This window comes from Thunnus albacares, chromosome 8, assembly GCF_914725855.1.
Source record: "Thunnus albacares chromosome 8, fThuAlb1.1, whole genome shotgun sequence".
Taxonomy (NCBI): Eukaryota; Metazoa; Chordata; class Actinopteri; order Scombriformes; family Scombridae; genus Thunnus; species Thunnus albacares.
Window position 1 is genome coordinate 24,886,285 of NC_058113.1, and position 14,067 is coordinate 24,900,351.

Sequence of the window (14,067 nt, forward strand, 5' to 3'; positions counted from 1 at the left end):
TAAATTTGTTAGGTGGCCAGACATGACTCTAAATAAATGCTCATGTTGATTTGTGACATGTGCAAATAGGCAAATGCGTTCTGAGACATTTGTCACAACAACTTTAAAAGGTGATAGTGTACAGTTTGTTACACTGCACCCAAGTGGCAAAAGAAATCAACTATAGCTGCATTCAGGTAACAGCTATTGTGTTATAATGCATGTTAGAATTGGTTTGGGCTTGAGATAATTTATAAATAGTTTCAGCTATGTTGCAGAATCTGAAATTTCTCTCTAAAATGTTTGTTGTCTGATGTTGAAGAACTTAAAACCACAAAGCCAACATGGTGCCCATGGAGATTATATGAACAAAAAGAACCTAAAAAGGGACCTTGGTCACTATGTTCCCTTATTTTTCTTGAGTGCACTGAAGAAACAAAGAAGGGATTTGATCTCGAGGTCTAAGACTGTTTGTGAGGAGTTGTGAGAGTTTTTTGCCACTCAATTTGGAAGCCTTTACTTTACAAGAGGTTAGCACAGCAGGCTAATGAATCTCCCTTCCACAACTTTGTTGTAGCCAAAAGAGAAAAGAAAATACATCAAAAGGTTTCAAGGACACAGGATAGGAAAACAGAGTTGACTTGAGGGACTCATTCTCAAGCTTTTTCCCATCCTGGTAACAAAGGCAAAAGAAGGCATGCTGGAAACTGTCCAAGACCCCCGGACCCTCCGCCTTCACAGTGGAGTTCTCCTGAACTGCCTTTCTTTTCAAATCCGAGAAAACAGCCTTGCTTGCAGGACTCCAGTTATAAAAGATTAATTAATAACATTAATAATTCATTAATGACATAAACAATCTGTCCAATCTGATTTGCTTCCAGTTACATGGTGGTAAATGCTAAGTTTAACTGTAGAATAAACATGCAAACAAGTCTCACAAACCTCTTAAGGTGACCTTCCCAGAGTGGCTAAAACCTGGTTTAGTTCAGGGAAAGCTAAGAATTCAATTAAATTTAAAGTAGGATAACTCAGCCAACTATGTAATCATCTCACTGGTGTAATAGTGATTCCGAATGCAGAGATCAAAACAACCAAAAAAAGAGGTGGAATTTTGGAGTAGCGATTTAAGAATCAGGATCTTTCAGCTTTAGCACCTTCCTTTGGCCAATCATGAGTGTGTAGTACTTTTACACACCATATAAATTATTGGGTCTACAGGATAATGCCCTGTTTGTGTTTAACATCAACATAATTTAAATTCAAGGCTTAGGGCTCCATACCCTCTTGCTCTGAGATAAGCTGGAAATACAGAACCATCTCTACTGATACTTGTAGTTAATGCTCTCCACTATAAAACTAGGGCACCAGAGCTCTGGGAGTCCAACATTCAAAATACCTCACTGCATTGAGGGCTTTGGCTTGCAAGGCTTGCACAGTTAACAAGTGTCTCAAAATGACTTTGCATCACTTTCCCACACTCTTTTAACACTGTTCATACCTACACATGGGAGTTAGATAGTTCCCAATTGCCCAAAGTCTTAAAAAGCTCTTAATATTTTCACTTCTTCCTTTGCTCCGAGCAATCTGCCTTCCCCTCTAAAGGGTGCTTACGCCATTCCTCACTCTCTTACACCTCCCTGCCCATCATCTGTCTTCCTATGAAATAATGCATGATGGCAAAAGCTCACATCGCCCACCAAGATCTTGCTGACAAAAAGCTTTTCAGGAGAGAGACAAAAAACGGAAACCTAAGAAGATAAGACGGATTGTAATAAACAAGCAAAACTGTTGATATAGATACAGTAGAGCTAATGAGGTGGTTACTACTTAGGGCTGTAATGAGCGGACGTGAAGTGATAACAAACTCATCATATTCCTGGTAAAATGCATTCATGCATCTTTATGGGAACCTCAACTGAAGAAAAGTCACTTTGCAGAGCTCTTCATACTCTTTTTGTCTGTCCTTTTTCTTATGTTTACTCTCTATCTATTGAATCCTGACATGTCACGCTGTATTTTGACCCCTTAACTTACAGTCATTTGACAAAGCCATTTCAGTTTTCAACACTGGTAAGCACCTCCTGAAAAGAGATTTATTATTGCTGAAAGTCAACAGCAACACGCAACACACCCTGCAAATCATCCAATTGACCTTCCTTTGTGATTTATGTCAGTCACTGCGAAAACAGCTGAGAATCTCAGCACCAAATATTGAAGATAATCCTTGAAGTTATTTACACATAAATAAAAAACACACACTTAAGAACGCAGAGACTAAATAAAACCCATGAGGGTCAAAGCTCTTTAACATTGCTGTCTGAGCCAAAGCTCAGTTTATCGTAAACAAAAACCTCAACAAAACATGAACTCATCACCTTTGTAAAAACAAACATTTGCGCCCTGCATGAAAAACACACAGCCCTCTAAATCAATCATTTGAATACGGTCAGTTCAGCAACACAGTCGGAGAGCCAAAAAGAGGGCTCTGGCAAAAATATGCAGGGTCATCCAGGAAAAAAAGTTTAATCTGGCTGAACTTTTGCTGGACTGCAAAAGCTCCTAACCCTAACTCAACTCATGATTGTTGCTATGAAAGATAAAATAGTTGCCAATGTAGTAACTTTCCAGAATAGTGAAAACCAGTCTCATATTCCTATAAAGTACTGAAAACTGTTCTGGTGACTGATAAACTTTCAAACTTGTGGTTCTGTTACTCAAACCAGCTTTACTGGATCATATTTCATGTCTCACCTGAAGCAACATGCCTTCACTAATGCAGCCTCTAGCATTGTTTTAATGTATGGCTGTTTTCTGTCTGAACGCCCACTAACAACCTTCAACCCACTTTTACTAGAGCCTGACCGATATATCAGTTAGCCGATATTATTGGCAGATATTGGCCTATAACAGATATATTGGTATCTGTGTATATATTGTCCAATATACGTTAATATAAATATATATATGTACATATCTTTTTTTTTTAAGTTATATAGGCAGCATTTTATGTATATTTGATCATTTTTCTTAATTCAAGTTTAGTATATATGTACATGTTTTTTGTTCTGTGTTTTTTTATTTATAGTAATTCATAATTATTAAATTCCCAGTGAAATTTACTGTTTCATTCATTTTATACAATAAAGTTTATTGTGTTTGATAACCACATTTGAAGGATCATTGCAAAAAATGTGCGTTTATGCATATATTCTGTATATATAAGATTATCAGCTGATATACTTTTACTCCCTAATAGCCGTATCAGCATTGGACCCAAAAATCCAGTATCAGTTGGTCCTTAGCTTTTACGTAATGCAACTTCTTTGCTCAGGTACTGACAATACGTATTACTTTATGGGGAATGACAGCTGTTCTTCTGTGGCACTATGTACACTGTACAACTTTGGATTTACCCCAAAAACGAATCTGTTACACAAGACTGATATTTAACCCATCAGTAATACAATCATTTATCTATATTATCTATATCTAAGGTTTACTTCTCTACATTTTAAACACAATATATATTTTTTTTAAAAATGTGTTAATATTTAATTAAAAAAAACTTTTTCTCTTGAGGAAAGAACATGAATACACATATTTTAACTTTTTAATGAATTTCTGTTCTCACTGTAGCTCCTGCAGTTTTGCAAGGAAGCAGAATTACTGAAAGTACTGTAAATAGCACAGTTTTTGCTTTCTAATTGCCCTAAGCAAAATAAACTTTTAATAAAGCTCTAAAGACATACTGTATCTTAAAAAGGCAAAAGGAAACTAATAGAAAAAGTATATCAGAAATAACTTTGGTTAAGAAAAAAAGAATAAAGAGACTCATTTTCAGCCTTGGGGGGGTCCTAACAAAGGAAAGAAGAGAGAGATTACAGTAAAAAATAAAAAAAAACAAAAGGAACGAGGGGTTGAGAGAAATACACGAAGGAAGATGATTGTAAAAATTAAAGCCAAGGGAAGGGGGTTGAGGATTGAGGTCTTTCTCTGCCTTTCTGTGGTTTGGGTTGTGCTTCTTTAAGTGTAGAGCAGCAGGGATGTTCTGGTGACTCTCAGCATATTGACAAGCTACTGACAAGAACGCTAACTGTAGATCCAATCTTGCCGCATCTCTGTTTACTCTGGAGATTAAATTAAAGAACACAGCATCCAATTTCATGCTACCTGGCTTCCCGCACCACCCTTCACAATGTGACATTTACTTGCTAGTATGATGCCCTTTCTCTCTTCCTCTCTCTTTGACTTGTTTTCTATCTCTCTCTACTCATAGATAATGTACGGTGTAGCAGACAGGATGGTTGAGAGCAGGAAAATGATACCAGTGTTACATAGAATGGAAATACATTTGTTTATGGGATTAAGCATATTGAGTTGAAGGAAGTCGCTCCCCTTCCCCCCACACTGAACTGTTTCTCGGCAGTGCTGACCGAGACTAATGGCTTTATTCTGTCCCGGCTTGTATTGTTTGTATATCGGTTGAATCTGCATTAAAAAGGTACACTGCTTAGTGGATAACTGCGCTGCACAGATAAAGATTAGCTGCTAGACGTTGAGGACTGCGCCGTACAATATGAGAAACCTTTGACCCAAATAGCAGAATTATTTAAAAAGTGTGTCTTCAAACATGTATGTGATTGAACATTGATTCAAATAATTTCCTCTGATGTGAAAGAACTCGTTGGCCTGTTATGGTTGAATCATTTTGGCTCTCAAATACATCCCCCCCATGTAAAACGGTGCGCGCTTGTGCCGCTGCTTCTAACTTATAACACAAGCTAACTGCACACTACCTACTAAGCCCACACTGGGAGACAGTTCCAGTAAATGAGAACGTCAAATATCTGGCAAAGCAAAGAGACCAAGATATTTTTTTTCATGTGCCTTCAGACTTAAAATATAAATAAATAAGTAAATAAATAAGTAAATAACCAGATTCAGTTACCTGCCCTGGCATTATGACAATAGCTAAGCTAGCTGACCCGCATCCCGATGTAGAGAGCAGCTGCACACACGCCCCTTGAATTGGGTTGTGGGTTGCAGTGACAGATGGGTTGAAATTGTATGTAGTTGTGTGAATTGTGTGTGTAGATTGGGTTTCAAAGATGATCTGGCAACTTGGGTAACATCGGAAAAACAAACATTATGGATCCGTGTATGATGATTTTTCATAAAAAAAAGTTGAGGGCCATGCAAATTACGGGAGTTTACCAGGCATAACGACAAAACAGGAGCACACTGGGAGATGACCTTGATGTACAGGAGAAACGGGAGAGTCGGCAGGTCTGTTTCTACACCATCACCCAGAGACTAATGTTAGCAGAGCGGAGCAGCGAACTCCAGCAGTAACAATCAAGACCGGCTGACCATCACAAACTGCAGCACTTAAACAACTTAAACCAACTCTGAGGTGAAGAAAGTAACTCGGTGCTGAGTCTGTTTCACCCCAAAAACCCTTCAACCAATCAGTGTCTTGGACAGCAATGGCTTTCCCCAAAGCTAACAGTGCAGCAAAGAGGCTGCTGGAGACATAATAACACAACAGAGCACTCCACCTCCCCTCATTTTGTTATTCTCATACAAGCAGGAAACTATAAGATGCTTTCAAATTAATGAATTAATTGATTAATGCAGTTAACTTTTTAAAATAAAAAGGCTGCAAACCATTTATCTTAATTGCCAGTTATGTTTCATATTGTATTTCAATGGAATAAGGACACCAATCAATGGTTTGGCAGTAAACTGGAGCAAGAGACTGAAAATAGTGCCCCCTTTTTCTATTCATTGAATCGAGAATTGGTTTTGAATCGACAATCGATTCTGAATCAAATTGAATCATGAATCGCACAATACATCCGTCTAGTGTTGCAGTAGTGCTTTCAGTAGGTGAGATCTTATCCCTAGCTATGAATCAAAACCTACAGCGCAGGTATCAACTGCTGTTAACCGCTTGCATCACATATAAATCCAGCTTTAGTGGATCAAACTGCGGCTAAAACACGAGCTGGATAGCCAGTAAGAATGAGCTCTAATGGGATTCTACATCCAACAATAGTAGTCAGACATCAGTTAATAACACAAACAAGTCGCTGTGTCTGACTGTCATTGTTTCTATCATTCCTCAAGTGTGAACTCTGACAACAGTGCGGTCCGTTGGCTTTCAGAGTCCTTGACTTTTATTTGCCTTAATGACACTTAACATCACAAGTGTTAGTAAGTAGAAAAGAAGAAGCCTTGATTACACATCTTGAGACGCTACCTGAGGTAAAACTAAAAGCTCCACAGAGCTCTATCCCTACGCCGTACCATATCAAAAGGCCATTCAACAAATAAGCCAAATGAAATTCAGTCAATTCAATCAACTAAATTTATTACATTAAATAAACAGCGAGGTGGGTGAAATCAATTTGAAAGTTGAACTGAGCACAGACTTAATGGTATTTTGGACTTTGGTTTTTTAATTTGTTCTTTTACTGCCTGATATGGGTAGTGTATGAATGTTAATGAAAATGCTGGATAATTAAATATCAATGAAATGTACCAATGATGTATGTAAAAAGTGAAGATGTTCTGTTGATTCTTATAAAATGAATTTGACAACACAATTTAAAACAATGCCACTGATGGCCACTGATCTGTTAATATGTGTATTTGTTATATATATGTTTTTTTTGCTTTCTGTGGCCATTCCTGGGCTGATCACTTAATGATTCAAAGCCACATTAACCATGTTTGTCTTCTTTTATTCCTTTAACTCGATCTCATCAACATCTTGGTTCAAAACCTCACAAACATGGGTGAACAAATGGATTCACATATGAATCCTTTCCTTAACTTTTTACCACAAAAATGCAATTTGTGTTCTTTCTGACTGCAGCTTACCTGTTGAATGGAGCAGTATCTTAAGACCGATGTTCTGATTTTCAAAAAGCTGCTCCAAACTTCAGGCTTTGTATGATGTTTTTGGTAGATTTCATCAGAAAATAACCCTGGATTGCTTTAAATATGTTACACCTATCATATAATTTAAGGATAGGGATTCAAAGGGACTCCTCTCTGACTCTGAACTCAGGAACCTCAGAGGAATAACAGCAGCAAAGAGAAACACAAACTATATTTTCAAGAGAGCTTGCATCATCGCCTTAATAATCCTGAATCCCTACAGATGTGATGGAGGAAGACCTGAGGTATGGAAGACGTTACCCGTCCAAGTCTTATTAAGAGCTGATCCGCCTTTTATTAAGAGCTTTATTGTGGGATTTCCCTCTGGCTCAGCAGTGAGAACTGACTGATATGCTCCACTGCAGAGGACCTGAGGACCCCTCCGGATCTGCCTCCAATTAGAGGCTGTTGGAAACTGTGACACTCCTGGCAGGTTGTGAGGTTTCCCATGCTGATTGAAAAGTAAGGTGACAAAAGCTCACTCAGCCGCAAACAGGTGCCACGTGTTATCTTTTGTCTATCAGCTCAAAATAGATGAAGAATAGAATTTCTGAGGGGGATTTTATGTTGTATTATTAGTTTAGAGAAGGGGTGCTAGGAAGGAAATGGCAAATACACAGTTTGTTTTAACTTCATTTTGATTTGTGAGTGTTTTTGCTTCCTGTCAACCGTCAGCTACTGTTAATCAGTCTTGACTGAAGTATTCTAGTTCACAAAAAACAGTGCTGGTACAGGAACCTTAAAGGAAGTGACTGCTCTCTACAACAGTTACAGTATGCACTAATAAAAACTGTACATATACAGTTAATACCCTCACTGCTATATATGTAACACAATATAATTCAACAGTATCACAAACTACAGTCTCCAAAATGACTAAGAAGTTGAATCAACACCTTTCTAAAACAGTTTGAACTATAATTGAACACTAAAACCTTCATGCAGGTAGGATTTATTGATTAATTAGAGTGCATTAGTGTTAGCTAGGTGTACCTAATAAACTGGCAACTGGGTGTATATATAAATACTGATTATATAATTAAATATGATTCATAAAATACATAAATAAACTATACATATGTACTAATTTCATTTATTTATATTAATTTAAAATATATATTAACAGTGTTGTCTGTAGTAGAATATGAATAATAGAATAATTTGTGCTGCAAATTACTTTTCATTTATTAATGACACCCAAATTTTTTTTTCTGAATCAGAGGGAAACATTGCGTCACTAGTTTTTTTTTTAATGTCGATTTGCTATTCAGCCTCTTTTTAGTTTCTGCTCATGTCTGAAACCTTCTCAAACAGCAACTCAAAAACTCAGGAAGCTGCAATAGGCATCAATGCCAAACATGACTCTGAATATCAACTTTTAATCTCTGATCACCCAACTGAAATAACTCAAACTGTGTGAAATAATTGTACCATCGTCTTTTCTCACTTTGGCTTCATTTCTAATCAAGACACTTCATATGTAAGTTGACCCCTCTTGGTTCTGTGTTTGAGTGGGACTGGTTAGGGGTGTTCTGGCTTGAAACAGATTGCATAATTTGTTGTATGTTGTATAATATCTCCCTTTTTAGTTTTTGTCTGTCTTTGCACAGTTCCAGAAAAAAAGGTCAACAGGTCTTGAAAAAAAAAAAAGAAAAAGAAAAAAGCTTAATGACGTTTCTAGTCTTTTAATTCTTAAGCAAAGCACTGACACTCACCGAACATGTTGCCAATATGCCCGTTTTTGGTCAAAGGCCGCAGCTCATTCTTGCCCCAGGCATACTGCTTGTAGTTGTCCCAGGCAAACTTCATCATCTGCAAAATAAACAGAGGTCAGTGGACTGATAGCAAAGCAACCAACCTCCAAACCCAGACGTAATTAAATTGGTCTAGCTTAAGGCAATGGGAATCATAGCTTATTGATCAGGACAAGCTTGCAATTATCACACATAAACCACATCACTAAACAATAAGATTGACATTTCCCCCTGCAGCTATTCCTCCTAAATTAAAGATTTGTGTGATGTCTGTAGACACTTAATACATAGATAAGAAAACATATTAGAGGAGAAAACATTTTTGAAATTGATGTTCTGTACTCCTTTTCATCTGCCACTCAAAAAAAAAAAAAAAAAAATCATCTGGATGTGATTTGTAAGGTAAAGTGAATTGTCTTTGAGGCACTAAAACAGAGAGAAAGACAAGGAAGTTGGGGATTAAGAACAGAAAGTGTTATTCTTTCAGATGAAAAACCCAAAGTTGAGTGATGCATCTTTGCCTGCAGCGACATACACTTACGATTAGCTTAACAGCATGTAAAGGGATGTTAGTTTCTATTAATCAAATAATTCTATGAATATCCAAACAGAAACCAGAAAAATAGGGTTTCAGGCAGAGCTATGGTTCATTTCCACATTTTGTTGGTTGTAAACATCATTAAATGAATACATTTTTCCTGCAGCGTCGAGGCTTTCGAGAGCCAACTTTGAGTCAGTCAGTCAATCAGATGAAGTTTTAATGACTCTCTTTCAAAGAAACGTAGCTATTGGCTCCTCGATAAACTGTTAAACGTCAGAAGATTATAGAAGGAGATAAGAGATTATATGCTAATTCGTGTATCAATTTATGTACCATAATGATCCTACAAAGCTTCCCCACTTGCTGTAACTCTCTGTAAGTGGAGGACGGAGCTATTTTGTGTATAGATCATCACACATCTATATGTATATATTAGCTAGGCAAACATAGATTGTTCCCCATGGTGGTCTTTTGTCCCCTTTGAGATTTTTTTCAACCATTATAATCATCTTATTGTTATGCTAATGTCTTGAATGATGATATAAGTACAATTCACTTGGGTCTTTATTTATTTTCATCAACTTCTCTCATGTAAAACAAACTAATATAACAACAGGGTCTGTTTCCTAGTAATTCAGTTGCTGTTGTTGCTTGACAGCCAAACGGCTTGATCTTAAACAATGATTTAAAGTTTTCTTCATGTCATCATTGAAGATACGCGACAACATCGTCAAATGAATTGATATTTTTTGAACTTATACGTCAGCACAAAGAATGTAGAGCTGAAACGATTAGGGAGATGAATAGCTAGATATTGTAAGTCTCAGATAGAATATCAATCAGCGAGTATTTTGATCATAGATTAGATCATTTTTCAATCAAAAAGGCCTAACATTCCTTTATTCCAGCTTCTCAGTTGTGAGGATTTGCTGTTTTTCCTTTGATAGTAAACCCAATCTCTTTGGACTATTGGTTGGACAAAAGAAGCAATTTTATAACATCAGTGTGGCGGGCATTATTCAGTCTTCTCTGACGTTTTATAGAGTAAATTATTAATAGTGACTATAATAGATTAGTTGCAGACGTACATGAATGTGCCATAAAACTGCTGAAGATCTGTACTTGTATCAGAGCAGTTTATACACGTACATAAGATTGTAGCAGAACAAAAAAGAAAATATATCAATTATACTGCAGGAGAGGCTGGTACTTGTACTGATATGTGAACATGTTATCAATGCATACATAGTCTTGAAATGAACTGAAAACTAATTTCAGCCGCAAGTGTTTTTCACTCAAGTGCTTTCAACAATGACATGTTCATGAAATTCAGTTGTCTTCAGCAGCACAATACAGTAAACATGAAGAAAAAATAAAGTGGGGCTCTTGTGTTACCCTCCATGCAATCTGTTGTAAGATGGACAGATAGGCCAGTAACACGATGTCATCTCTGTTATCAATACTACACGAGACTCCTCGCTCTCCAGAGGTGGGCTCGTACATAAGCCTGTGAGAAACAGACGACGTGAACCCGATAACCACGAGGCCTCCAGCTAAAAAATCCTCTCACCCTAAAAAGCTCATAAAAGATACCTCAAAGAACACAGAGCTCCAGCCGTTCCTCACACTAAAACATCCTCTGTTTTCATGAGAGAACACAGTTCAAAAACTGTAAATGTTAAATGTCAGGAAAACAGCGATTAAGGGTCGGCGAGCAGAGATTTGATTACAGGTGAATCGTGTACTGTTATATTATTTTGAAGCTACTGTGCCAGTTAAATTTGTGATTTGGCATTTGTGTTGCACCACACATTAAAGCACCATGTACTGAAAAACATTCACTAAAACAGGAGAAACAACACAGTTTTCATTAGGCTCATCTTGTTGTTTTCTTTTGCTCTTCTTCTTTATCTAGATTGTGGCGCCACATCTGACAAAGCACACTTCAAACAAATGCTTTTTCCATTTACAAAAACAAACAAATACCAACAATTTATGCAGTACGCACTGAATGTGGGAAAACCGAGCTCTGAATATGATTAAAGGGAAAAGCACCAATGAATCTTATGGAACAATGTACACAAAGGAAATCATTTTCCTCTGAAAGTGTTGAAAGAACAGAAATAGCAAGTGTCAGTCTGACGGTGTCCCGACAGAACGTTCTTCCTCGCAGAATGAAAACCGGCAAATGTCTCAAGTTTTATTTGAAACTTGCTCCGTCTTTAATAACGCCAGCCTCTCTCAATCTTCCGGCAGCTTTAAAAAGCAAAAGAACAAAAGTAATAAGAAAAAGTATTTGCACAAAATGTGAGATTTGATAATGATTAGAACCTATATTACACATTGTATGATCAAACAGCATGAATGAACCTGCGAGGGAAGCAGGACTTTACGACCATCATCAAATAAATGAAAATGGTGCTGCAACTACTGATCAATCTATATTTTTTCCCCTTATTGTTTAATATAAAAAATGTCACAAAACATAAAAAATGCCTATTACTATTTTCCAAAGTTGACATCTTCAAATTTCCTCGTTATGTGTGACTAATAATTTAAAAGAAAAGCAGCAAATCATTTAATTCGACACTGAAACAAGCTAATGTTTTACATTTTTAATCATTTTTTTTAATCATTAATAAAAAATGTTGTCAATTAATTTTCTGTCAATGAAACAAATTAATGAAATAATAAATTAAATTCAATTAAACTACTCCTTTCAGCACTAATTGCTGTACACGTGTTCCAGATAAACTGGTCCCTCTGTGTACCAGCTTACTGCATCAGCTGGTCAACACATTATAGGACTGCTATAGTGATGGGAAAAAAAAAAGAGGATAAACAATTGCTGGTTCTAGCTTCTTGAATTGGCAATTTGCTTCTTTTCCCTCTTTTATATTATTGTAAATCATGAATCTGTGGGTGTTACATTGTTGGACTGACAAAACAAGCCATCTGAAGACATCACCTTGGGCTCTGAGAAGCTGAGATGAGAATTTCTCTCTGTTCTATAGAGATTAATTTAAACCAGAATCAACAGATTAATTGATAATGAAAATATACTGGGGATTTGTTCAATAAGCTGTCGGAACAGATAATCATGACAAAGACATTTCCTGTTGTCTTACTCTGAGTAAAATCTTTGTTTTCATGCCAAAATGTAAGCACAATCAAACTCACACTGCACAAAAAACATTTGACTCAGCTTCCTGTTGCGACTCACACTGAAGATATTTCATTCCACTGGAGGCAAACAGATACTTGGCATTGTGTTTTCACATCTATGCTGTTGTGCGCTGTGGTAGGTCAAAATGTGGGAGGGCCAGGGTCACACAGCCGTAGGATTGCTGGTGTAACAACACATCATCACAGCACACAACACAAACAGCGCTAATCAATAGCTGCAGTCGCAGCCAAGCATACCAACCTGAAACCTGCTTCTCCGAGAGAAGAAAACAGATGAATGATTCCTTTCCAGGGGCACAAAAAGCAGACAAAGACATGATCTGACAGGACATTGGATGCTCTATGGTTAAACTAATTGGCTGGTTGTTGGGTAGATGAGATCAATAACTGAACACAGAGCCAGTGATTAAAATGAATCAGGGATTGAGCAGAGATACAACATGCCAATACCAAGACTGTAGGTCAGAGGTAAGGAACACTGATCACGATGGAGGAGGACGGTCACACACAAGTGACACAAGCAGTTGCATAAGTGATTAAATTTAAACTTTATTAACTCAAAAGATTTTTATTAAAATCCTTCAGGGAGAAATGGAATATCACTGTTCTCATCATATCTAACACAAACACGAGGAGCTTAGAAAATCTGGATTTTGCCACAATATTGATTTCCCTGCTCTTTTTTTTAATTAAACATTTAATTGCCGGTTGCAAGTGCAAGGGTGCGAGTTTCTGAATGTCACATCAGCTCTTTATGAATCCCCCAGAACATCAGAAAAAGCTCTCCACATGAAAAAAAGGTTCAAAGGAGCTGTACTTTGGTCATCTGGAAATGCTGTGCGTCTCCCACTTCGGCTGTAACGCTCCTAGAAGAAATGACACCACAGGAGTGTACAATTATCTCAGTGTAAGGTCTTCTCTATCCTAGAAAAGTCAGCATGGACCTTCAGCCGGTCTGCAGGGTCCTCTGCATCTTTCAGGGCAATAGTAAGGTTCACTTGACAGAAAACTAGAAAAGTATGGGTGTACACAAAAAAAAACAAAATACAGCAGGAACATGTCATTGATTATCTGCTGTGTGGTTCAATCGTTTGGTGCAATCATAAAAACCTTAGAAACTACAGGCAAAAGACTTTCTACATGTGTTTCAGACATGCATCAATACTGTATTCTTCGTACAATGGCTGCAGCATTGTGAATCAGCTTTAACATGAAACCTTGGTTATAGAACTTGAATCTGTTTTTGGACTGAATGTGTGTATGCACTCTAAGGACAAAGTGTGTTCTCTTTGATGATTATGTGTTTTCAAAACTCAAGGCTATAATCAACTTTTCTTTGTGTTTCTGAGTCTGTTGGATCCACATCTGCTGCCTTCGTGACTGTATATTTGAACAAACAGAAGCTGTCATAGGTGCATAGTCACAGCCAATGACTAATGGCGTGTTCATACCAAGCGGCGAGCTCCGGGTCTGAGAGGTGAATCCAATCCTGCATTCTTTCTAATGGCCAGCAGGGGGGCGACTCCAATGGTTGCAAAAAGAAGTCCCACATTTTCCTAATGAGGTTATGGTCTCAATCGCTAGTTGAAGTCTTCTTCAATACAGAATGACATTCATTTGATAAATTATGGTCCCATTTAGAGTAAAACAGACAATAAAGTA

General features: G+C 37.3%; 1 protein-coding gene across 4 annotated transcripts in view; it reads right to left on the bottom strand.

Moving 5' to 3' along the window:
• The window catches only part of LOC122986994 (mannosyl-oligosaccharide 1,2-alpha-mannosidase IA), a 200,292-nt gene that overhangs the window by 103,021 nt on the left and 83,204 nt on the right, over positions 1-14,067 (bottom strand). For all 4 annotated transcript variants that reach the window (XM_044358569.1, XM_044358568.1, XM_044358566.1 and 1 more), the window contains one exon: positions 8,640-8,736. In XM_044358569.1, the coding sequence (XP_044214504.1) occupies positions 8,640-8,736 (97 nt within the window). The remainder of the gene's footprint in view (positions 1-8,639; positions 8,737-14,067) is intronic.